Source organism: Trematomus bernacchii, unplaced genomic scaffold, assembly GCF_902827165.1.
Source record: "Trematomus bernacchii unplaced genomic scaffold, fTreBer1.1, whole genome shotgun sequence".
In the NCBI taxonomy this organism is placed as follows: domain Eukaryota; kingdom Metazoa; phylum Chordata; class Actinopteri; order Perciformes; family Nototheniidae; genus Trematomus; species Trematomus bernacchii.
In genome coordinates, this window is record NW_022987794.1 from 143,560 (window position 1) to 168,637 (window position 25,078).

Here is a 25,078-nt window from a genome sequence, read left to right on the forward strand (position 1 = left end):
ATTTGTTAAGTGTTATTATGGGAGAATTACTATTCTTGTGGTACTGCTGCCTCATTAGGCCCATATTGATCAGAGCATATTGAGACCCAAACTCATGTTCAACAACTTCCTTACTTGCAACAAATAAGCACTAATTAGAGGGTTATTGAGGAAAAACTCAAAATTAGCAGTGACGTGCGGTGAGGTTCATGGCTGGTGAGGCACTGACTCTTTCAGAGTCAGATTTACAAATATTATAGCCTATTTTGACCTAAATCGAAATATTCTGTTATTTTCAAAAGCTTTTTTAGTCTGATGCTATGATTAATTTTAAACAGACCGATCAACAAAAGGATACCCAAAATCTAAATATTGGATTGTTCTTTCTAAGTAAGATCCCATTTTCATTACAGTTGTGGTCTTACCTTGACTTGAAGATGAAGTCCATGCTGTCCTTCTGGACAACAATCTCTATTACTGTTTTGTAAAAGTCCTCCTTATCTTCCTGTAGTTTCAAAAGTCTAGTTTGTTGTTTGCGGTAGAATAACAGTAGCAACAAGAACCTGTGGGCTCACGTGCGCCCCCTTCAGTGCGGCAGAGGTTATGGCTGCCTCTCTTGGTGCTTTTTTCATTGCCGTTGTACGATGAGACCAGCGAGCCTAAATATCATATATACGTGAAATAAGTTATTTAGAGACTATGGATGGCGAGGATAAATGTAATAAAGGGATCTACAAACATTACATTGGTGACCTACAGTGAGATGGTAACAGGCATGCGCTTAGGGCCCGTGCTCCAGCCAGTTTCTGTGAGGTGACGCATTCTGAAGTGAGGCAGAGCTCATCTGTGCCTCACCTCACCCCACAGTAACTGGCTTGAGCACGCTCACAAAATAAGTGGCCGCACTAAATTAGTGCCCGTGCTCCAGCAAGTTACTGTGGGCTTACATGAGGCAGTGCTCGTCCCTGCCTCACTTCTCATCGCTCCCGTAGCGGAGCTCGGCAAATTTGCTGATTTTGACTATAAAAAGCGATTGGAATCTTTCAGAAATCACATTTACACAAGATCAGTGGAGACATTTTATTATTATTATTATTTAGTTTTTCTTTAATTGTTTTTCCGTTACATTGGAGTATGACAGGTGAGGCTCTGCCTCCCCTGCCTCCACTGACTGCACGTCGCTGCTAATTGGTGGTCAAACTGTTTTAATTCAGTCATAATTGTCATTTTTAGACGGTGTACATTGGACTCAACAAACATGGAGAGATATTGACATAAACATGTCAGTATAGACTGAACATTGTTCATATTAATCATATTTAATTTATTAAATGTACAATAAACTAAAAACTGCAGAATCACTGCTTTCAGCAGCTTAAACATACACACAGCCAGGGGGGCGAAAGAGGACACATTGGAGCACACATTGACCCAGCAGTAAGTCCTCAAAACGTGGGTAAAGGTGTGTCAAACAGTGGGGTAACATGTTTCAAATGACAGCACACTGCTGCTTGTTGGCAGGCTGACTCAGTTCACTTGTCTCACACACACCCAGGGGGCGAAAGAGGACACACTGGAGGACACATTGACCCAGCAGTAGGTGCTCAAAACGTGGGTAAAGGTGTGTTAAACAGTGGGGGTAACATGTTTCAAATGACAGCATGGTGCTGCTTGTTGGCAGGCTGACTCAGTTCACTTGTCTCACACACACCCAGGGGGGGCGTTGGAGGACACATTGACCCAGCAGTAGGTGCTCAAAACGTGGCTAAAGGTGTGTTAAACAGTGGGGCAACATGTTTCAAATGACAGCACACTGCTGCTTGTTGGCAGGCTGACTCACTTCACTTGTCTCACACACACCCAGGGGGGCGAAAGAGGACACATTGGAGCACACATTGACCCAGCAGTAAATGCTAGAAACCTGGGCACTTTAGTGTTTAAAGTCTGGGCGACTGTTTTAATTCAAAAGGAGAGTGAATCTGAAGCGTTGCCCAGTGAGCAGCGCCACAACCATGGCTACATGAGTGTTACAAGTGGTCAAACTGTTTTAATTCAGTCATAATTGTCATTTTTAGACGGTGTACATTGGACTCAACAAACATGGAGAGATATTGACATAAACATGTCAGTATAGACTGAACATTGTTCATATTAATCATATTTAATTTATTAAATGTACAATAAACTAAAAACTGCAGAATCACTGCTTTCAGCAGCTTAAACGTACACACACCCAGGGGGGGGCAAAAGAGGACACATTGGAGGACACATTGACCCAGCAGTAAGTGCTCGAAACCTGGGCACTTTAGTGTTTAAAGTCTGGGCGACTGTTTTAATTCAAAAGGAGAGTGAATCTGAAGCGTTGCCCAGTGAGCAGCGCCACAACCATCGCTACATGAGTGTTACAAGTGGTCAAACTGTTTTAATTCAGTCATAATTGTCATTTTTAGACGGTGTACATTGGACTCAACAAACATGGAGAGATATTGACATAAACATGTCAGTATAGACTGAACATTGTTCATATTAATCATATTTAATTTATTAAATGTACAATAAACTAAAAACTGCAGAATCACTGCTTTCAGCAGCTTAAACGTACACACAGCCAGGGGGGCGAAAGAGGACACATTGGAGCATACATTGACCCAGCAGTAAGTGCTCGAAACGTGGGTAAAGGTGTGTCAAACAGTGGGGTAACATGTTTCAAATGACAGCACACTGCTGCTTGTTGGCAGGCTGACTCACTTCACTTGTCTCACACACACCCAGGGGGCAGAAAGAGGACACATTGACCCAGCAGTAAGTGCTCGAAACGTGGGTAAAGGTGTGTCAAACAGTGGAGTAACATGTTTCAAATGACAGCACACTGCTGCTTGTTGGCAGGCTGACTCACTTCACTTGTCTCACACACACCCAGGGGGAAGAAAGAGGACACATTGACCCAGCATTAAGTGCTCGAAACGTGGGTAAAGGTGTGTCAAACAGTGGAGTAACATGTTTCAAATGACAGCACACTGCTGCTTGTTGGCAGGCTGACTCACTTCACTTGTCTCACACACACCCAGGGGGAAGAAAGAGGACACATTGGAGCACACATTGACCCAGCAGTAAGTCCTCAAAACGTGGGTAAAGGTGTGTCAAACAGTGGGGTAACATGTTTTAAATTTCAGCACACTGCTGCTTGTTGGCAGGCTGACTCACTTCACTTGTCTCACACACACCCAGGGGGAAGAAAGAGGACACATTGGAGCACACATTGACCCAGCAGTAAGTCCTCAAAACGTGGGTAAAGGTGTGTTTAAAGTCTGGGCGACTGTTTTAATTCAAAAGGAGAGTGAATCTGAAGCGTTGCCCAGTGAGCAGCGCCACAACCATGGCTACATGAGTGTTACAAGTGGTCAAACTGTTTTAATTCAGTCATAATTGTCATTTTTAGACGTTGTACATTGGACTCAACAAACATGGAGAGATATTGACATAAACATGTCAGTATAGACTGAACATTGTTCATATTAATCATATTTAATTTATTAAATGTACAATAAACTAAAAACTGCAGAATCACTGCTTTCAGCAGCTTAAACGTACACACACCCAGGGGGGCGAAATAGGACACATTGGAGCACACATTGACCCAGCAGTAAGTGCTCGAAACGTGGGTAAAGGTTTGTCAAACAGTGGGGTAACATGTTTCAAATGACAGCACACTGCTGCTTGTTGGCAGGCTGACTCACTTCACTTGTCTCACACACACCCAGGGGGAAGAAAGAGGACACATTGACCCAGCAGTAAGTGCTCGAAACGTGGGTAAAGGTGTGTTAAACAGTGGGGTAACATGTTTCAAATGACAGCACACTGCTTGTTGGCAGGCTGACACTTTTCTCACACACCCAGAGTGTTAACAACATTTTTACAAATGTTATAAAGTAGTCTAGAGCTCGATATATTGTAATTTGAGTGTTTTACACGTCTGTCCATGGAACGCGAGTTTTGCGCCATTTGAGTGGACTAAACTGATATGCAGCTGGAGTAACATGTACATTGAGACGCATTGGGACATATCATCGTCACTTTCAATGTTAACCTTGTGCATAGGAGGCACAATATGCTTACTCATTAGAGTCAAACTACTAGCTTATTAACTATATATATATATATAACTAGGTTATGAACAAGACTTCACTTTAAAATAGGGAACATGTTCTTAGATAGAAATACCTCATTAGAGTCAAACTACTAGCTTATTGGTTATGAACAAGACTTCACTTTAAAATAGGGAACATGTTCTTAGATAGAAATACCTCATTAGAGTCAAACTACTAGCTTATTGGTTATGAACAAGACTTCACTTTAAAATAGGGAACATGTTCTTAGATAGAAATACCTCATTAGAGTCAAACTACTAGCTTATTGGTTATGAACAAGACTTCACTTTAAAATAGGGAACATGTTCTTAGATAGAAATACCTCATTAGAGTCAAACTACTAGCTTATTGGTTATGAACAAGACTTCACTTTAAAATAGAGAACATGTTCTTAGATAGAAATACCTCATTAGAGTCAAACTACTAGCTTATTGGTTATGAACAAGACTTCACTTTAAAATAGAGAACATGTTCTTAGATAGAAATACCTCATTAGAGTCAAACTACTAGCTTATTGGTTATGAACAAGACTTCACTTTAAAATAGGGAACATGTTCTTAGATAGAATTACCTCATTAGAGTCAAACTACTAGCTTATTGGTTATGAACAAGACTTCACTTTAAAATAGGGAACATGTTCTTAGATAGAAATACCTCATTAGAGTCAAACTACTAGCTTATTGGTTATGAACAAGACTTCACTTTAAAATAGGGAACATGTTCTTAGATAGAAATACCTCATTAGAGTCAAACTACTAGCTTATTGGTTAGGAACAAGACTTCACTTTAAAATAGGGAACATGTTCTTAGATAGAAATACCTCATTAGAGTCAAACTACTAGCTTATTGGTTATGAACAAGACTTCACTTTAAAATAGGGAACATGTTCTTAGATAGAAATACCTCATTAGAGTCAAACTACTAGCTTATTGGTTATGAACAAGACTTCACTTTCAAATAGGGAACATATTCTTAGATAGCAATACCTAATTTTGAGTTATTTAGACACAATTAACACTTATACTTTTACGTCTTGTTACATAAGAATATACCATATTTGTTAAGTGTTATTATGGGAGAATTACTATTCTTGTGGTACTGCTGCCTCATTAGGCCCATATTGATCAGAGCATATTGAGACCCAAACTCATGTTCAACAACTTCCTTACTTGCAACAAATAAGCACTAATTAGAGGGTTATTGAGGAAAAACTCAAAATTAGCAGTGACGTGCGGTGAGGTTCATGGCTGGTGAGGCACTGACTCTTTCAGAGTCAGATTTACAAATATTATAGCCTATTTTGACCTAAATCGAAATATTCTGTTATTTTCAAAAGCTTTTTTAGTCTGATGCTATGATTAATTTTAAACAGACCGATCAACAAAAGGATACCCAAAATCTAAATATTGGATTGTTCTTTCTAAGTAAGATCCCATTTTCATTACAGTTGTGGTCTTACCTTGACTTGAAGATGAAGTCCATGCTGTCCTTCTGGACAACAATCTCTATTACTGTTTTGTAAAAGTCCTCCTTATCTTCCTGTAGTTTCAAAAGTCTAGTTTGTTGTTTGCGGTAGAATAACAGTAGCAACAAGAACCTGTGGGCTCACGTGCGCCCCCTTCAGTGCGGCAGAGGTTATGGCTGCCTCTCTTGGTGCTTTTTTCATTGCCGTTGTACGATGAGACCAGCGAGCCTAAATATCATATATACGTGAAATAAGTTATTTAGAGACTATGGATGGCGAGGATAAATGTAATAAAGGGATCTACAAACATTACATTGGTGACCTACAGTGAGATGGTAACAGGCATGCGCTTAGGGCCCGTGCTCCAGCCAGTTTCTGTGAGGTGACGCATTCTGAAGTGAGGCAGAGCTCATCTGTGCCTCACCTCACCCCACAGTAACTGGCTTGAGCACGCTCACAAAATAAGTGGCCGCACTAAATTAGTGCCCGTGCTCCAGCAAGTTACTGTGGGCTTACATGAGGCAGTGCTCGTCCCTGCCTCACTTCTCATCGCTCCCGTAGCGGAGCTCGGCAAATTTGCTGATTTTGACTATAAAAAGCGATTGGAATCTTTCAGAAATCACATTTACACAAGATCAGTGGAGACATTTTATTATTATTATTATTTAGTTTTTCTTTAATTGTTTTTCCGTTACATTGGAGTATGACAGGTGAGGCTCTGCCTCCCCTGCCTCCCCTGACTGCACGTCGCTGCTAATTAGAGGGTTATTGAGGAAAAACTCTCAACTAATGGCTTATTACTTGTAGAATATGGTCATGTAGAATAAGGCATTAATAAGTGTTTTATAATGACTAATAAAGAGCCAATATACTGCTAATATGCATGTTAATTAACAACTAGTTGATGGTGAATATGTACCTTAATATAAAGTGTTACCAATAAAATATTTGTGTTATTCCTTAGATGTCTAATCCAAATATTTGGATTTTTTAGAAATAAAATAAAAATATAATATCTCAATTAAAACAATTACAAACACGTTAATAAAATACTTGTCTGAGTCATATAAATAAAATGCAATGTCGCAAAAACAATACACAATTAAAAAAACTACACAAAATAATAATAAATATCTAAAATAAAAAAAGGAAAATAATCCTTATTTGTCTGACCAGTGAAAAATACAATAGATTATCTAAATAAATAACAAAACAATATATCCGCCATCTCTGTTGTTGTTCTTCACTGTGGTGACGTCAGGAGCGTCTCTACGGGGTCATATTGTGATGAAAACAACTAACTTATGAGATATTTTGATGACAAACTTTGACAAATGTATAAGAAACTTTCTGAAATGAAAACCTTAGTTTCAAAATATTGGGGGCGCTCACAGACCACACTTTGAGAAGCACTGGCTTAGTGTTGTAGTGCCGAGAGAAGGGAGACGGAGGCGGTGCATCGGAGGTGCAAATCTGGCTTTAATGAGGAGCAGAAATACACATGCTGTCGGGTCGAGCCGAGAAGACTAAGAGAAAGTGCAAGAGACACACACACAGTAGGTACCCCGGAGGTACCGTCAAGATATGTGTCCGTGCGAAACAATACCCCCAACCTGTAGTTCCTGGATTGAATTATGTAACCCCAGTGTATGAATCAGTGATCACTACAGTGTACTATTTGTAATTATATATATTATGCAAATTAATTGTATTTATTTAAATAATGTGTTAGTTTCAACTGTAGACACAAACGGCATGTTTAAATAATTAAATTAAAGACTGACACAGACTTTATCAAAAGACGACTTTATCAAATGGAAACAACTTATAAAATACATCAGATCACTTCAGGAGGGGAGAGGAGGTGAGGGGAGGGGAGAGGAGGGGAGGGGAGAGGAGGGGAGAGGAGGGGAGAGGAGAGGAGGGGAGAGGAGAGGAGAGGAGGGGAGGGGAGAGGAGGGGAGGGGAGGGGAGAGGAGAGGAGAGGAGAGGAGGGGGTAGAGGAGAGGAGGGGAGGGGAGAGGAGGGGAGGGGAGGGGAGAGGAGAGGAGAGGAGGGGAGAGGAGGGGGGGGGGGGAGAGACCCTCCTCCGACCTGAGCTCGTTTCATTCAGGATTCACTCTTTCTGCGTTTCCTCTCGCTGCTCGCCGCCATCTCTCTCCTCCTCTTTCGGGAGTGTGTGTTCTCCTGAGTCTCCTCCTCATACACTGCCTCTGCCTCTTCCTCCTCTTCCTCCTCACACACTGCCTCTTCCTCCTCGTCCTCCTCACACACTGCCTCTTCCTCCTCCTCTTCCTCTCCGCTGAAGGTGCGTTCAGGGACAGGAAACCCCTGCAGCGTCAGAGTTTGTGTGAGGAAGAGCGGCGAGCGCTTGAACAGAGCGCCGACGGCCTCCTGGAGACGAAGATTCCTCCTCTGGTCCTCCTCTTCCTCGCCTGGAACACAGCGTAAGACTGACTCTTCATCATGACTCCACAACAAACACAGTCACACACAGTCACACACACAGTCACACACAGTCACACAGTCACACACACAATCACACACACAGTCACACGCACAGTCAAAGTCACACACAGTCACACACAGTGACACACAGTCACACACACAGTCACACGCACAGTCAAAGTCACACACAGTCACACACAGTCACACACAGTCACACACAGTCACATACAGTCACGGACCGTCTACACAGCAGCGTTAAAAAAATCTTGGAGGTGGGCGTATCTGAAGCTTGGGGATTTTTTGCGAACAACCAATCACATGAATCTCCCGCCCGCGACATACGAAGCAAAAAAGCCCGAAGTAAACTGGATATAAACTCCCCAAAACAGGCGAAAACATATCACTGTCTCTGCCACCTCCCTCCATGCCTGGCTCCTCCGGTTTGTATCCCGGTAGGTCTGGTCATAAAGCACCGGGTGATTCCCTACCGCTAATTTCTCCTCCATTTTTTGGAATATGAGGAAATGACCTGCGGTATGTCTCTCCCAGCATACACGCCGTTTGATTGGCTAGAGCTTGAACTGTCAGATTTGCGTACACAGGATTTGATTGGCTGACGCTTCCACCTCAGCCTCAAAAGTTGAACATTGTTCAACTTTGAATCCTGAAAATCCTGAAAATCTCCGCTCGCCTGCCCACAATGCAGTTCGGCGAAAAGTGAGGGAAAGTGACGTCACCCCATTCAAAGTGAATGGGCAGAAGCGTTACAAGATTTTTTTAACGCTGCTGTGTAGACGGTCCGTCACACACAGTCAAAGACACACACAGTCACACACAGTCAAAGTCACACAAAGTCACACACACAGTCATAGTCACACACAGTCACACACACAGTCATAGTCACACACAGTCACACACACAGTCACACACAGTCACACACAGTCACACACACAGTCACACACAGTCACACACACAGTCACACAGTCACACACAGTCACACACACAGTCACACACACAGTCACACGCAGTCACACACACAGTCACACATACAGTCACACACACACAGTCACACACAGTCACACACACAGTCACACACACACAGTCAAAGACACACACAGTCACACACACAGTCATAGTCACACACAGTCACACACACAGTCAAACACAGTCACACACACAGTCACACAGTCACACACAGTCACACACACAGTCACACACACAGTCACACGCAGTCACACACACAGTCACACATACAGTCATACACACACACAGTCACACACACAGTCACACACAGTCACACACACAGTCACACACACAGTCACACACACAGTCACACACAGTCAAAGTCACACACAGTCACACACACAGTCATAGTCACACACAGTCACACAGTCATAGTCACACACAGTCAAAGACACACACAGTCACACACACAGTCATAGTCACACACAGTCAGAGTCACACACAGTCACACACACAGTCACACACAGTCACACACACAGTCACACAGTCACACACACAGTCACACACACACAGTCATAGTCACACACAGTCATAGTCACACACAGTCACACACACAGTCACACACAGTCACACACAGTCACACACACAGTCACACACAGTCACACACAGTCACACACACAGTCACACATACCGTCACACAGTCACACACACAGTCACACACAGTCTCACACACACACACAGTCACACACACATTCATAGTCACACACAGTCACACACAGTCACACACACAGTCACACGCAGTCACACACACAGTCACACACACAGTCACAGTCACACACAGTCTCACACACACAGTCACACACACAGTCACACACAGTCACACACAGTCACACACAGTCACACACAGTCTCACACACAGTCACACACACAGTCACACACAGTGACACACACAGTCACACACACAGTCACACGCACAGTCAAAGTCACACACAGTCACACACAGTCACACACACAGTCACAAACAGTCACACACAGTCAAAGACACACAGTCAAAGACACACAGTCACACACAGTCACACAGTCACACACAGTCACACACAGTCAAAGACACACACAGTCACACACACACACACAGTCACACACAGTCAAAGTCACACACACAGTCATAGTCACACACAGTCACACACACAGTCATAGTCACACACAGTCAAAGACACACACAGTCACACACACAGTCATAGTCACACACAGTCACACACACAGTCACACACAGTCACACACAGTCACACACACAGTCACACAGTCACACACAGTCACACACAGTCACACATACAGTCACACACAGTCAAAGTCACACACAGTCACACACACAGTCATAGTCACACACAGTCACACACACAGTCATAGTCACACACAGTCAAAGACACACACAGTCACACACACAGTCATAGTCACACACAGTCACACACACAGTCACACACAGTCACACACACAGTCACACACACAGTGTCACACACACACAGTCACACACACAGTCACTCACAAACACAGTCATAGTCACACACAGTCACACACAGTCACACACACAGTCATAGTCACACACAGTCACACACAGTCACACACACAGTCACACAGTCACACACACAGTCACACACAGGCACACTCACACACAGTCTCACACACAGTCACACACAGTCACACACAGTCACACACAGTCACACACAGTCACACACACAGTCACACACACAGTCACACACACAGTCATAGTCACACACAGTCACATACACAGTCACACACAGTCACACACACAGTCTCACACTCACACACAGTCACACACACAGCCACACACACAGTCACACGCAGTCACACACACAGTCACACACACAGTCACACACACAGTCATAGTCACACACAGTCACACACACAGTCACACACAGTCACACACACAGTCTCACACTCACACACAGTCACACACACAGCCACACACACAGTCACACACAGTCACACACACAGTCACACATACAGTCACACACACAGTCACACACAGTCACAGTCACACACAGTCACACTCACACACAGTCACACACACAGTCATAGTCACAGTCACACACACAGTCATAGTCACAGTCACACACACAGTCATACACACAGTCACACATACAGCCACACACACAGTCACACACACAGTCACACACAGTCACACACACAGTCATAGTCACACACAGTCACACACAGTCACACATACAGTCACACACACAGTCACACACAGTCACACACAGTCACACATACAGTCACACATACAGTCACACACAGTCACACACAAAGTCACACTCACAGTCACACTCACAGTCACACTCAGTCACACACACAGTCACACACACAGTCATAGTCCCACACAGTCACACACAGTCACACACACAGTCACACACAGTCACACACACAGTCACACACACAGTCACACACACAGTCACACATACAGTCACACACACAGTCACACATACAGTCACACACACACAGTCACACACACAGTCACACACACAGTCACACATACAGTCTCACACACACAGTCACACACACAGTCACACACACACAGTCACACACTTAGTCATAGTCACACACAGTCACACACAGTCACACATACAGTCACACAGTCACACACAGTCACACACACAGTCACACACAAAGTCATACACACAGTCACACATACAGTCACACACACAGTCATACACACAGTCACACACACAGTCACACATACAGTCACACACAGTCACACACACAGTCATAGTCACACACAGTCACACACAGTCACACATACAGTCACACACACAGTCAAACACACAGTCATACACAGTCACACTCACAGTCACACTCAGTAACACACACAGTCACACACACAGTCACACAGTCACACACACAGTCATACACACAGTCACACACAGTCACAGTCACACATACAGTCACACACACAGTCACACACACATACAGTCACACACAGTCACACACACAGTCACACACAGTCACACGCACAGTCATAGTCACACAAACAGTCACACACAGTCATAGTCACACACAGTCACACTCAGTCACACACAGTCAAACAGTCACACACAGTCACACAGAGTCACACGCCCAGTCATAGTCACACACAGTCTCACACACAGTCACACACACAGTCAAAGTCACACACAGACACACATAGACACACAGTCACACACATAGTCACACACACAGTCACACACAGTCAAAGTCACACACAGTCACAGTCACACACACAGTCAAAGTCACACACATAGTCACACACAGTCACAGTCACACACACAGTCACACACAGTCACACACAGTCACACACAGTCACAGTCACACACACAGTCAGTCACACACACAGTCAAAGTCACACACACACAGTCACACACACAGTCAAAGTCACACACATAGTGACACACACAGTCAAAGTCACACACATAGTCACACACACAGTCACACACACAGTCACAATCACACACACAGTCACAGTCACACACAGTCACACACACAGTCAAAGTCACACACAGTCACACACACAGTCAAAGTCACACACACAGTCACACAGACACACATAGACACACACACAGTCACACACACAGTCACACACACAGTCATAGTCACAGTCACACACACAGTCATAGTCACAGTCACACACACAGTCATACACACAGTCACACATACAGTCACACACACAGTCACACACACAGTCACACACAGTCACACACACAGTCATAGTCACACACAGTCACACACAGTCACACATACAGTCACACACACAGTCACACACAGTCACACACAGTCACACATACAGTCACACATACAGTCACACACAGTCACACACAAAATCACACTCACAGTCACACTCACAGTCACACTCAGTCACACACACAGTCACACACACAGTCATAGTCACACACAGTCACACACAGTCACACACACAGTCACACACAGTCACACACACAGTCACACACACAGTCACACACACAGTCACACATACAGTCACACACACAGTCACACATACAGTCACACACACACAGTCACACACACAGTCACACACACAGTCACACATACAGTCTCACACACACAGTCACACACACAGTCACACACACAGTCACACACTTAGTCATAGTCACACACAGTCAAACACACAGTCACACACACAGTCACACACAGTCACACACAGTCACACATACAGTCACACAGTCACACACAGTCACACACACAGTCACACACACAGTCATAGTCACACACAGTCACACACAGTCACACACAGTCACACACACAGTCACACACACAGTCACACACACAGTCATACACAGTCACACACACAGTCACACAGTCACACACACAGTCATACACACAGTCACACACAGTCACACATACAGTCACACACACAGTCACACACACATACAGTCACACACAGTCACACACACAGTCACACACAGTCACACGCACAGTCATAGTCACACAAACAGTCACACACAGTCATAGTCACACACAGTCACACTCAGTCACACACAGTCAAACAGTCACACACAGTCACACAGAGTCACACGCCCAGTCATAGTCACACACAGTCTCACACACAGTCATACACACAGTCAAAGTCACACACAGACACACATAGACACACAGTCACACACATAGTCACACACACAGTCACACACAGTCAAAGTCACACACATAGTCACACACAGTCACAGTCACACACACAGTCACACACAGTCACACACAGTCACACACAGTCACAGTCACACACACAGTCAGTCACACACACAGTCAAAGTCACACACACACAGTCACACACACAGTCAAAGTCACACACATAGTCACACACACAGTCAAAGTCACACACATAGTCACACACACAGTCACACACACAGTCACAATCACACACACAGTCACAGTCACACACACAGTCAAAGTCACACACAGTCACACACACAGTCAAAGTCACACACAGTCCCACACACAGTCAAAGTCACACACACAGTCACACAGACACACATAGACACACACACAGTCACACACACAGTCACACACACAGTCAAAGTCACACACACAGTCACACACAGTCACACACACAGTCACACACACAGTCTCACACACACAGTCACACACATAGTCACACACATAGTCACACACAGTCACACACAGTCACACACATAGTCACACACATAGTCACACACATAGTCACAGTCAAAGTCACACAGTCACACACACAGTCACACACAGTCACAGTCACACACATAGTCACACACACAGTCACACACAGTCACAGTCACACACACAGTCACACACACAGTCACAGTCACACACACAGTCACAGACACACACAGTCACACGCAGTCACAGTCACACACATAGTCACACACACAGTCACACACACAGTCAAACTCACACAGTCACACACACAGTCACACACACAGTCACACACACAGTCACAGTCACACACATAGTCACACACACAGTCACACGCAGTCACAGTCACACACATAGTCACACACACAGTCACACACACAGTCAAAGTCACACACATAGTCACAGTCACACACACAGTCACACACACAGTCATAGTCACACACACAGTCACAGTCACACACATAGTCACACACACAGTCAAAGTCACACACATAGTCAAAGTCACACACATAGACACACACACAGTCACACACACAGTCAAAGTCACACACACAGTCAAAGTCACACACATAGTCAAAGTCACACACACAGTCACACACACAGTCAAAGTCACACACATAGTCACACACATAGTCAAAGTCACACACATAGACACACACACACAGTCACACACACAGTCACACACACAGTCAAAGTCACACACAGTCACACACACACACAGTCACAGTCACACACACTTAGACACATCGAGCATGTGATCAGGAAGGTATCACGTGACGCCTGACATGTGGAAATCAGACGTCTAACGCTATCGCGATGCGTTCAATGTCATCCTGTAAAACTACATTTCTGCTATGATCTTTTTTTTGGAATCCAACCTGTTCTTCCTGCAGCTTCACTCTTCTTCCTCCTCTCTCTGCTCCTCTTCCTCAGCGCTGACACTTCAGACTGAAGAGTCTCCAGCTGCCGCTCGCTGTCCTCCACCTCTCTGCACGCTGCCTACACACACACAATAGGAGGTTAATACACACACACACAATAGTCGGTTAATATACACACACACACACACACACACACACAATAGGAGGTTAATATACACACACACACACACACACACAATAGGAGGTTAATATATACACACACACACTAGGAGGTTAATACTCTCACACACACACACACACACACACACACACACACACACACACACACTAGGAGGTTAATACTCTCTCACACACACAATAGGAGGTTTACACACACACACACACACACACACAATAGGAGGTTCACACACACACACACACACACACACACACACACACACACACACACACACACACACACACACACACACACACACACACACACACACACACACACACACACACAGCTCCTCCTGCAGAGAATCGTTCATGGCGTTCACATCGTTGACGTCTCGCAGCAGACCGTCAGAGGAGAAGAATCTGGAGCTGGAGGAAGAGGAGAAGAAGATGTGTGAAGGTGTTCCTCAGGCTGTAGTTACCTGTGTCTCCTGATGGTGGCGCTGTATCTCAGGTGTTCTTCAGGCTGTAGTTACCTGTGTCTCCTGAAGGTGGCGCTGTATCCCAGGTGTTCAGGCTGTAGTTACCTGTGTCTCTTGATGGTGGCGCTGTATCTCAGGTGTTCAGGCTGTAGTTACCTGTGTCTCCTGATGGTGGCGCTGTATCTCAGGTGTTCAGGCTGTAGTTACCTGTGTCTCTTGATGGTGGCGCTGTATCTCAGGTGTTCAGGCTGTAGTTACCTGTGTCTCCTGAAGGTGGTGCTGTATCTCAGGTGTTCTTCAGGCTGTAGTTACCTGTGTCTCCTGAAGGTGGCGCTGTATCTCAGGCGTTCAGGCTGTAGTTACCTGTGTCTCCTGATGGTGGCGCTGTATCTCAGGTGTTCAGGCTGTAGTTACCTGTGTCTCCTGAAGGTGGCGCTGTATCTCAGGTGTTCAGACTGTAGTTACCTGTGTCTCCTGAAGGTGGCGCTGTATCTCAGGTGTTCAGGCTGTAGTTACCTGTGTCTCCTGAAGGTGGCGCTGTATCTCAGGTGTTCAGGCTGTAGTTACCTGTGTCTCCTGATGGTGGCGCTGTATCTCAGGTGTTCAGGCTGTAGTTACCTGTGTCTCCTGAAGGTGGCTCTGTATCTCAGGTGTTCAGGCTGTAGTTACCTGTGTCTCCTGATGGTGGCGCTGTATCTCAGGTGTTCAGGCTGTAGTTACCTGTGTCTCCTGAAGGTGGCGCTGTATCTCAGGTGTTCAGGCTGTAGTTACCTGTGTCTCCTGAAGGTGGCGCTGTATCTCAGCTGTTCAGGCTGTAGTTACCTGTGTCTCCTGAAGGTGGAGCTGTATCTCAGGTCTTCAGGCTGTAGTTACCTGTGTCTCCTGATGGTGGCGCTGTATCTCAGGTGTTCAGGCTGTAGTTACCTGTGTATCTCAGGTGTTCAGGCTGGAGTTACCTGTGTCTCCTGATGGTGGCGCTGTATCTCAGGTGTTCAGGCTGTAGTTACCTGTGTCTCCTGATGGTGGCGCTGTATCTCAGGTGTTCAGGCTGTAGTTACCTGTGTATCTCAGGTGTTCAGGCTGTAGTTACCTGTGTATCTCAGGTGTTCAGGCTGTAGTTACCTGTGTCTCCTGATGGTGGCGCTGTATCTCAGGTGTTCAGGCTGTAGTTACCTGTGTCTCCTGATGGTGGCGCTGTATCTCAGGTGTTCAGGCTGTAGTTACCTGTGTATCTCAGGTGTTCAGGCTGTAGTTACCTGTGTATCTCAGGTGTTCAGGCTGTAGTTACCTGTGTCTCCTGATGGTGGCGCTGTAGCGTTCTGATGGTCTTCCGGCAGGAAGCTTCCAGTAGCTCTGAGGCTCCTGAAGACCCAGATTGTTCACCAGCAGGGGAACACTCAGGAACACACTGAGGACACACACACACATTAACACACTGAGGACACACACACACATTAACACACACACACACATTAACACACTGAGGACACACACACACACATATTAACACACTGAGGACACACACACACATTAACACACACACACACATTAACACGCTGAGGACACACACACATTAACACACACACATATGAACACACACACACACACACACACACACACACACACATTAACACACTGAGGACACACACACACACATTAACACACTGAGGACACACACACACACATACATTAAAACACACACACACACACACACACACACACACACATACATTAAAACACACACACACACACACACACACACACACACACACACACACACACACACACACACACACACACACACACACACACACACACAGTTTTATTTATATAGCACATTTATAAATGATTTTTGGTCGAGCCAAAGTGCTGTACATATAATAAAGATACCCTACAGTAAAGACACTTTACAGCAAATACAACAGCACAGTTTGTTCACAATATCAGTATGACAATACGACACCCTCTGTCCTTAGACCCTCTGTCCTTAGACCCTCTGTCCTTAGACCCTCTGTCCTTAGACCCTCTGTCCTTACACCCTCTGTCCTTAGACCCTCTGTCCTTACACCCTCTGTCCTTAGACCCTCACATCGTACAAGGAAACACTTCCAGAGAAACCCCACAGTTTAAAGGAACATGGGAGAAACCTCAGGGAGAGCAACAGAGGAGGGATCCCTCTCCCAGGACGGACAGACGTGCAATAGATGCCGTGTGTAAATCGAAGAGATAATACATTTACAACATAGGTAGACCAAATGTTTGGAAATGCATGTGTCTATAATAAGAAGATGACATTTTATAAATATTAAACGAACATATATATATATATATATATATATATATATGTACTATAGGTGTGTAATCTCTCAGGACTCACTGGTTCAGTTTGTTGCAGGCGATGTGCTTCTGTACGTCTGTTAGAATAAATAAAGAGGTTATTATTATACAGTTATAACAATCAAATTAAAGGGACAGTAAGGATGCTGTTATATTATATTAATAATGATATATTCTCACAGTAGATCTCCTGGATGTTGATCCTGTCGGCCTGAGAGTCGCTGATGGTGATCTGCTCTTCAACCCGACTCTCCCCCAGGACCAGACCCTCCTACACACACACACACACACACACACACACACACACACACACACACACACACACACACACACACACACACACACACACACACACACACACACACACACACACACACACACACACACAGCTCCTCCTGCAGAGAATCGTTCATGGCGTTCACATCGTTGACGTCTCGCAGCAGACCGTCAGAGGAGAAGAATCTGGAGCTGGAGGAAGAGGAGAAGAAGATGTGTGAAGGTGTTCCTCAGGCTGTAGTTACCTGTGTCTCCTGATGGTGGCGCTGTATCTCAGGTGTTCTTCAGGCTGTAGTTACCTGTGTCTCCTGAAGGTGGCGCTGTATCCCAGGTGTTCAGGCTGTAGTTACCTGTGTCTCTTGATGGTGGCGCTGTATCTCAGGTGTTCAGGCTGTAGTTACCTGTGTCTCCTGATGGTGGCGCTGTATCTCAGGTGTTCAGGCTGTAGTTACCTGTGTCTCTTGATGGTGGCGCTGTATCTCAGGTGTTCAGGCTGTAGTTACCTGTGTCTCCTGAAGGTGGTGCTGTATCTCAGGTGTTCTTCAGGCTGTAGTTACCTGTGTCTCCTGAAGGTGGCGCTGTATCTCAGGCGTTCAGGCTGTAGTTACCTGTGTCTCCTGATGGTGGCGCTGTATCTCAGGTGTTCAGGCTGTAGTTACCTGTGTCTCCTGAAGGTGGCGCTGTATCTCAGGTGTTCAGACTGTAGTTACCTGTGTCTCCTGAAGGTGGCGCTGTATCTCAGGTGTTCAGGCTGTAGTTACCTGTGTCTCCTGAAGGTGGCGCTGTATCTCAGGTGTTCAGGCTGTAGTTACCTGTGTCTCCTGATGGTGGCGCTGTATCTCAGGTGTTCAGGCTGTAGTTACCTGTGTCTCCTGAAGGTGGCTCTGTATCTCAGGTGTTCAGGCTGTAGTTACCTGTGTCTCCTGATGGTGGCGCTGTATCTCAGGTGTTCAGGCTGTAGTTACCTGTGTCTCCTGAAGGTGGCGCTGTATCTCAGGTGTTCAGGCTGTAGTTACCTGTGTCTCCTGAAGGTGGCGCTGTATCTCAGCTGTTCAGGCTGTAGTTACCTGTGTCTCCTGAAGGTGGAGCTGTATCTCAGGTCTTCAGGCTGTAGTTACCTGTGTCTCCTGATGGTGGCGCTGTATCTCAGGTGTTCAGGCTGTAGTTACCTGTGTATCTCAGGTGTTCAGGCTGGAGTTACCTGTGTCTCCTGATGGTGGCGCTGTATCTCAGGTGTTCAGGCTGTAGTTACCTGTGTCTCCTGATGGTGGCGCTGTATCTCAGGTGTTCAGGCTGTAGTTACCTGTGTATCTCAGGTGTTCAGGCTGTAGTTACCTGTGTATCTCAGGTGTTCAGGCTGTAGTTACCTGTGTCTCCTGATGGTGGCGCTGTATCTCAGGTGTTCAGGCTGTAGTTACCTGTGTCTCCTGATGGTGGCGCTGTATCTCAGGTGTTCAGGCTGTAGTTACCTGTGTATCTCAGGTGTTCAGGCTGTAGTTACCTGTGTATCTCAGGTGTTCAGGCTGTAGTTACCTGTGTCTCCTGATGGTGGCGCTGTAGCGTTCTGATGGTCTTCCGGCAGGAAGCTTCCAGTAGCTCTGAGGCTCCTGAAGACCCAGATTGTTCACCAGCAGGGGAACACTCAGGAACACACTGAGGACACACACACACATTAACACACTGAGGACACACACACACATTAACACACACACACACATTAACACACTGAGGACACACACACACACATATTAACACACTGAGGACACACACACACATTAACACACACACACACATTAACACGCTGAGGACACACACACATTAACACACACACATATGAACACACACACACACACACACACACACACACACACACATTAACACACTGAGGACACACACACACACATTAACACACTGAGGACACACACACACACATACATTAAAACACACACACACACACACACACACACACATACATTAAAACACACACACACACACACACACACACACACACACACACACACACACACACACACACACACACACACACACACACACACACACACACACACAGTTTTATTTATATAGCACATTTATAAATGATTTTTGGTCGAGCCAAAGTGCTGTACATATAATAAAGATACCCTACAGTAAAGACACTTTACAGCAAATACAACAGCACAGTTTGTTCACAATATCAGTATGACAATACGACACCCTCTGTCCTTAGACCCTCTGTCCTTAGACCCTCTGTCCTTAGACCCTCTGTCCTTAGACCCTCTGTCCTTACACCCTCTGTCCTTAGACCCTCTGTCCTTACACCCTCTGTCCTTAGACCCTCACATCGTACAAGGAAACACTTCCAGAGAAACCCCACAGTTTAAAGGAACATGGGAGAAACCTCAGGGAGAGCAACAGAGGAGGGATCCCTCTCCCAGGACGGACAGACGTGCAATAGATGCCGTGTGTAAATCGAAGAGATAATACATTTACAACATAGGTAGACCAAATGTTTGGAAATGCATGTGTCTATAATAAGAAGATGACATTTTATAAATATTAAACGAACATATATATATATATATATATATATATATATATGTACTATAGGTGTGTAATCTCTCAGGACTCACTGGTTCAGTTTGTTGCAGGCGATGTGCTTCTGTACGTCTGTTAGAATAAATAAAGAGGTTATTATTATACAGTTATAACAATCAAATTAAAGGGACAGTAAGGATGCTGTTATATTATATTAATAATGATATATTCTCACAGTAGATCTCCTGGATGTTGATCCTGTCGGCCTGAGAGTCGCTGATGGTGATCTGCTCTTCAACCCGACTCTCCCCCAGGACCAGACCCTCCTACACACACACACACACACACACACACACACACACACACACACACACACACACACACACACACACACACACACACACACACACACACACACACACACACACACACACACACACACACACACACACACACACACACACACACACACACACACACACACACATCTGACAAATAAACATTATTACATTATAACAACAATTACAAATAGCATATTGTTTACATTAAGTGAGCAACAAATAGCACATTACATTAAATATAAATGTGAAGATGCTATAGGCATGTTATTGTTGTTGTTGTTATTGTCATAAGTTCAGCGTTTAAAAAGGGACTTATTGTACCTAATTGATCATATAATAGCAATGTTTTTCAACTACATTTTTCAGCAGACTAGAATAAAGTTATAAAAATCATCTCTTCTGCACAGAGCTGAACCTCCAGGCCGATTAATGGATAAGTAGTTTGAGATAAAACAATAAGAACAGATGAACTTAGTAGAAGCTTCACATGTTCCCAGCAGGTTCAGCAGCACATTGGGATATTATGGGATGTTCCCTCACCGCGTCAGAGTCCGTGTTCCCGTGCTGGAACATCAGAGAAGATAAAACGATCCCAGAAACACGGACCGTCGGCTCCGACATCTTTGTTGTTGTTCTTCTTCACCGTGGTGACGTCAGGAGCGTCACTACGGGGTCATATATGCGCGAGAAAAATATTTATAACGCGATCCCGTTTAATTTATGGAAGCCCATTGGCGCAAAGAAGGGAAGAAAATGTGGGTAGGTAGGTAGGTAGGTAGGTAGGTAGGTAGGTAGGTAGGTAGGTAGGTGGATGGATAGGTAGATAGGTATATGGATAGGTAGGTAGGTAGGTAGGTAGGTAGGTAGATAGATAGATGGATGGATAGATAGATAGATAGATAGATAGGTAGATAGATAGATATATGGGTAGGTAGGTAGGTAGGTATATGGATAGGTAGGTAGGTAGGTAGGTAGGTAGGTAGGTAGGTAGGTAGGTAGGTAGGTAGGTAGATAGGTAGGTAGGTAGGTAGATAGATAGATAGATAGATAGATAGATGGATGGATAGATAGATAGATAGATAGATAGATAGATAGATAGATAGATAGATAGATAGATAGATAGATAGATAGATAGATAGATAGATGGATGGATAGATAGATAGATAGACGGATAGATAGGTAGATAGATATATGGGTAGGTAGGTAGGTAGGTAGGTAGGTAGGTAGGTAGGTAGGTAGGTAGGTAGGTAGGTAGGTAGGTAGATAGATAGATAGATAGATAGATAGATAGATAGATAGATAGATAGATAGATAGATAGATAGATAGATAGATAGATAGATAGATAGGTAGATAGATATATGGGTAGGTAGGTAGGTAGGTAGGTAGGTAGGTAGGTAGGTAGGTAGGTAGGTAGGTAGGTAGGTAGGTAGGTAGGTAGATGGATGGATAGATAGGTAGATAGGTATATGGATAGGTAGGTAGGTAGATAGATAGATAGATGGATGGATAGATAGATAGATAGATAGATAGATAGATAGATAGATAGATAGATAGATAGATAGATAGATAGATATGTGGGTAGGTAGGTAGGTAGGTATATGGATAGGTAGGTAGGTAGGTAGGTAGGTAGGTAGGTAGATAGGTAGGTAGGTAGGTAGGTAGGTAGATAGATAGATAGATAGATAGATAGATAGATAGATAGATAGATGGATGGATAGATAGATAGATAGATAGATGGATGGATAGATAGATAGATAGACGGATAGATAGGTAGATAGATATATGGGTAGGTAAGTAGGTAGGTAGGTAGGTGGATGGATGGATGGATAGATAGATAACCTGTAGATGTTAGACCAATTTTAAAGGTATGTATCATTTTAAAAGGATCAACCTTTGCTGCTCTGTGAATGATTTTTTATTCCAAGTGTTGTGCTTTTATACTTTTTCTACAGAAAGAAGATAAAAAACTTCAACCCAGAAGACTGCAAGACAGTTTTGAGAAAGGTTTGTCCATTTAACATGTGTAACTTTGGGACTGCACGTACACTGTTGAAGCTAACTTAGTAAAATATAATAATGAAAAACAACTAAATGGGGAATACAAATCCTCCTTTCAATCAGAAGTGCATATTAGGTTAAACACATATGAGGAATTTCCTGACTGCATACTCAACACAATAAGAGGATTTCAATTGTACAAACCATAACAAATATGTGTTTATACGAGTAAATGAGCTTCTCTTTTCACAGAAGGATCTCCAAGCAAAGACTCCGAGCACATTCTGTCCTCCAAGGTCTTCCTCAATTTCAAATTTGACCGAGAAGCCATCATGAAATGTTTCGACTACTGACAGCGCTGGTTCTCTCCTGTGATGGCATCAAACCGTGGATACTAAAAGGACTTTTTTTGTACCTTTTATAGTCAAATCTGGGATGTTACTGAAGCTTCCCTTTCGGCGCATTTCTCGTCATGTATGTAGTTGTTTATTTCCCATTGAACACATCCAATAAGGCTTTTTCTACCCAATTGTCCAGACCTTAGAGAAGGTATGCTAAGCTAACAGCACTGTGTTCAATATGTCTCAGGCAGAATCCTAACTTTACTTCTTTGAATAACTTAATTCATGATTCAATCTGCAGGAGAAAACACACAAGATCAGGACTTTAATCTGTTGTCTTTTAAAAGGTCAAACGTTTTGAGACCATAATGGATTTTAAGCACATTTGAGGTGACGGTGAAACATCAGCTGTGATATCTTGGTGAATTTTGCCACTGTTGAATTCATCATGTTATTGTAATTTTTAAGATTATTTTTCGGTGTTGTTAATTTCCTCCGTTCTTCAAACTGAGTGCCTACAAAGTTGTGTTGGCTGTTAAAAAAGGGGAATGTATTGAGAATATTATTGGCTTTATATATTTATATAGTGTTATAGGCTGTATTACGAAAATTACTTAAGATTTTAAACGGGAATGAAGAGTTAAATATTGAATACCAGTGGTCTTTACACTTGGTCTTAGCAAGTTGAATGTCATTTACATGAGATGCCAACATTGAAAGGCAATCATCTATGTGGCTTTCATTCAAAATGTCACGTTTTTGCATTGGATTTTAACATTTTAATATTGTCATTCATCATGTGCACACACAAGGAACATTACATCTCAATGTGGTTAACTAGTTTTAGTATTTTAAGCCACAGACTTCCATACATTGTTAATTTGCCTTAAAGTGACCCACATCATGCGGCTGTTCGTCCGTTTGGTTTCGGCAGGGTTTTCATGTTTAATGTCATGTGGAGATTTCACCAGTCAGTCATTTTTCTACACAACGCACTCGTTAACGGCTCTATCATTTGGATGGTATGACAGGTTGTAGCCTCCTAGCTTTGGAGCATGTTGGACGAACACTTTGTTAGACTACAGTGAGCCTAACAGGTACTCAAAACCTTCACTGAGGACTCGGCAGGATTTCGTTTTTCACTGGGGGTTTCTTTGTTATTGATTGTACAGATGGTGATCTCACGTTGTCTTTCGGCTTTAATGTGTTTGTCTTAACAGGTAGGTAGGTAGGTAGGTAGGTAGGTAGGTAGGTAGGTAGGTAGGTAGGTAGGTAGGTAGGTAGGTAGGTAGGTAGGTAGGTAGGTAGGTAGGTAGGTAGGTAGGTAGGTAGGTAGGTAGGTAGGTTGGTAGGTAGGTAGGTAGGTAGGTTGGTAGGTAGGTAGGTAGGTAGGTAGGTAGGTAGGTAGGTAGGTAGGTAGGTAGGTAGGTTGTAAAAATAAATACATAATATGATATTGGGGGTCATGCAGAGTAATTATTATATGATATGATGTATCATATGGCAAATTCAAAGAAAGTAAAAAAATATTAAAAGAAAATATTCCAACAAGAAGAAAACC

At 44.0% G+C, this 25,078-nt stretch overlaps 1 protein-coding gene across 1 annotated transcript; it reads right to left on the reverse strand.

The window, feature by feature from the left end:
- Positions 1-7,842: 7,842 nt before the first annotated feature.
- LOC117497825 (BRCA1-A complex subunit Abraxas 1-like) lies at positions 7,843-21,798 on the reverse strand (the record flags this gene model as incomplete). Its single annotated transcript, XM_034149846.1, has 10 exons — positions 21,718-21,798; positions 21,072-21,162; positions 20,932-20,968; positions 19,835-19,954; positions 18,411-18,493; positions 18,066-18,102; positions 16,977-17,096; positions 15,551-15,635; positions 15,048-15,168; positions 7,843-8,027 (listed from the first exon to the last, which is right to left on the reverse strand). Coding segments are annotated over exons 1-10 (960 nt in total), but the record flags the coding sequence as incomplete, so codon positions are not given.
- Between the last annotated feature and the right edge of the window lie 3,280 nt (positions 21,799-25,078).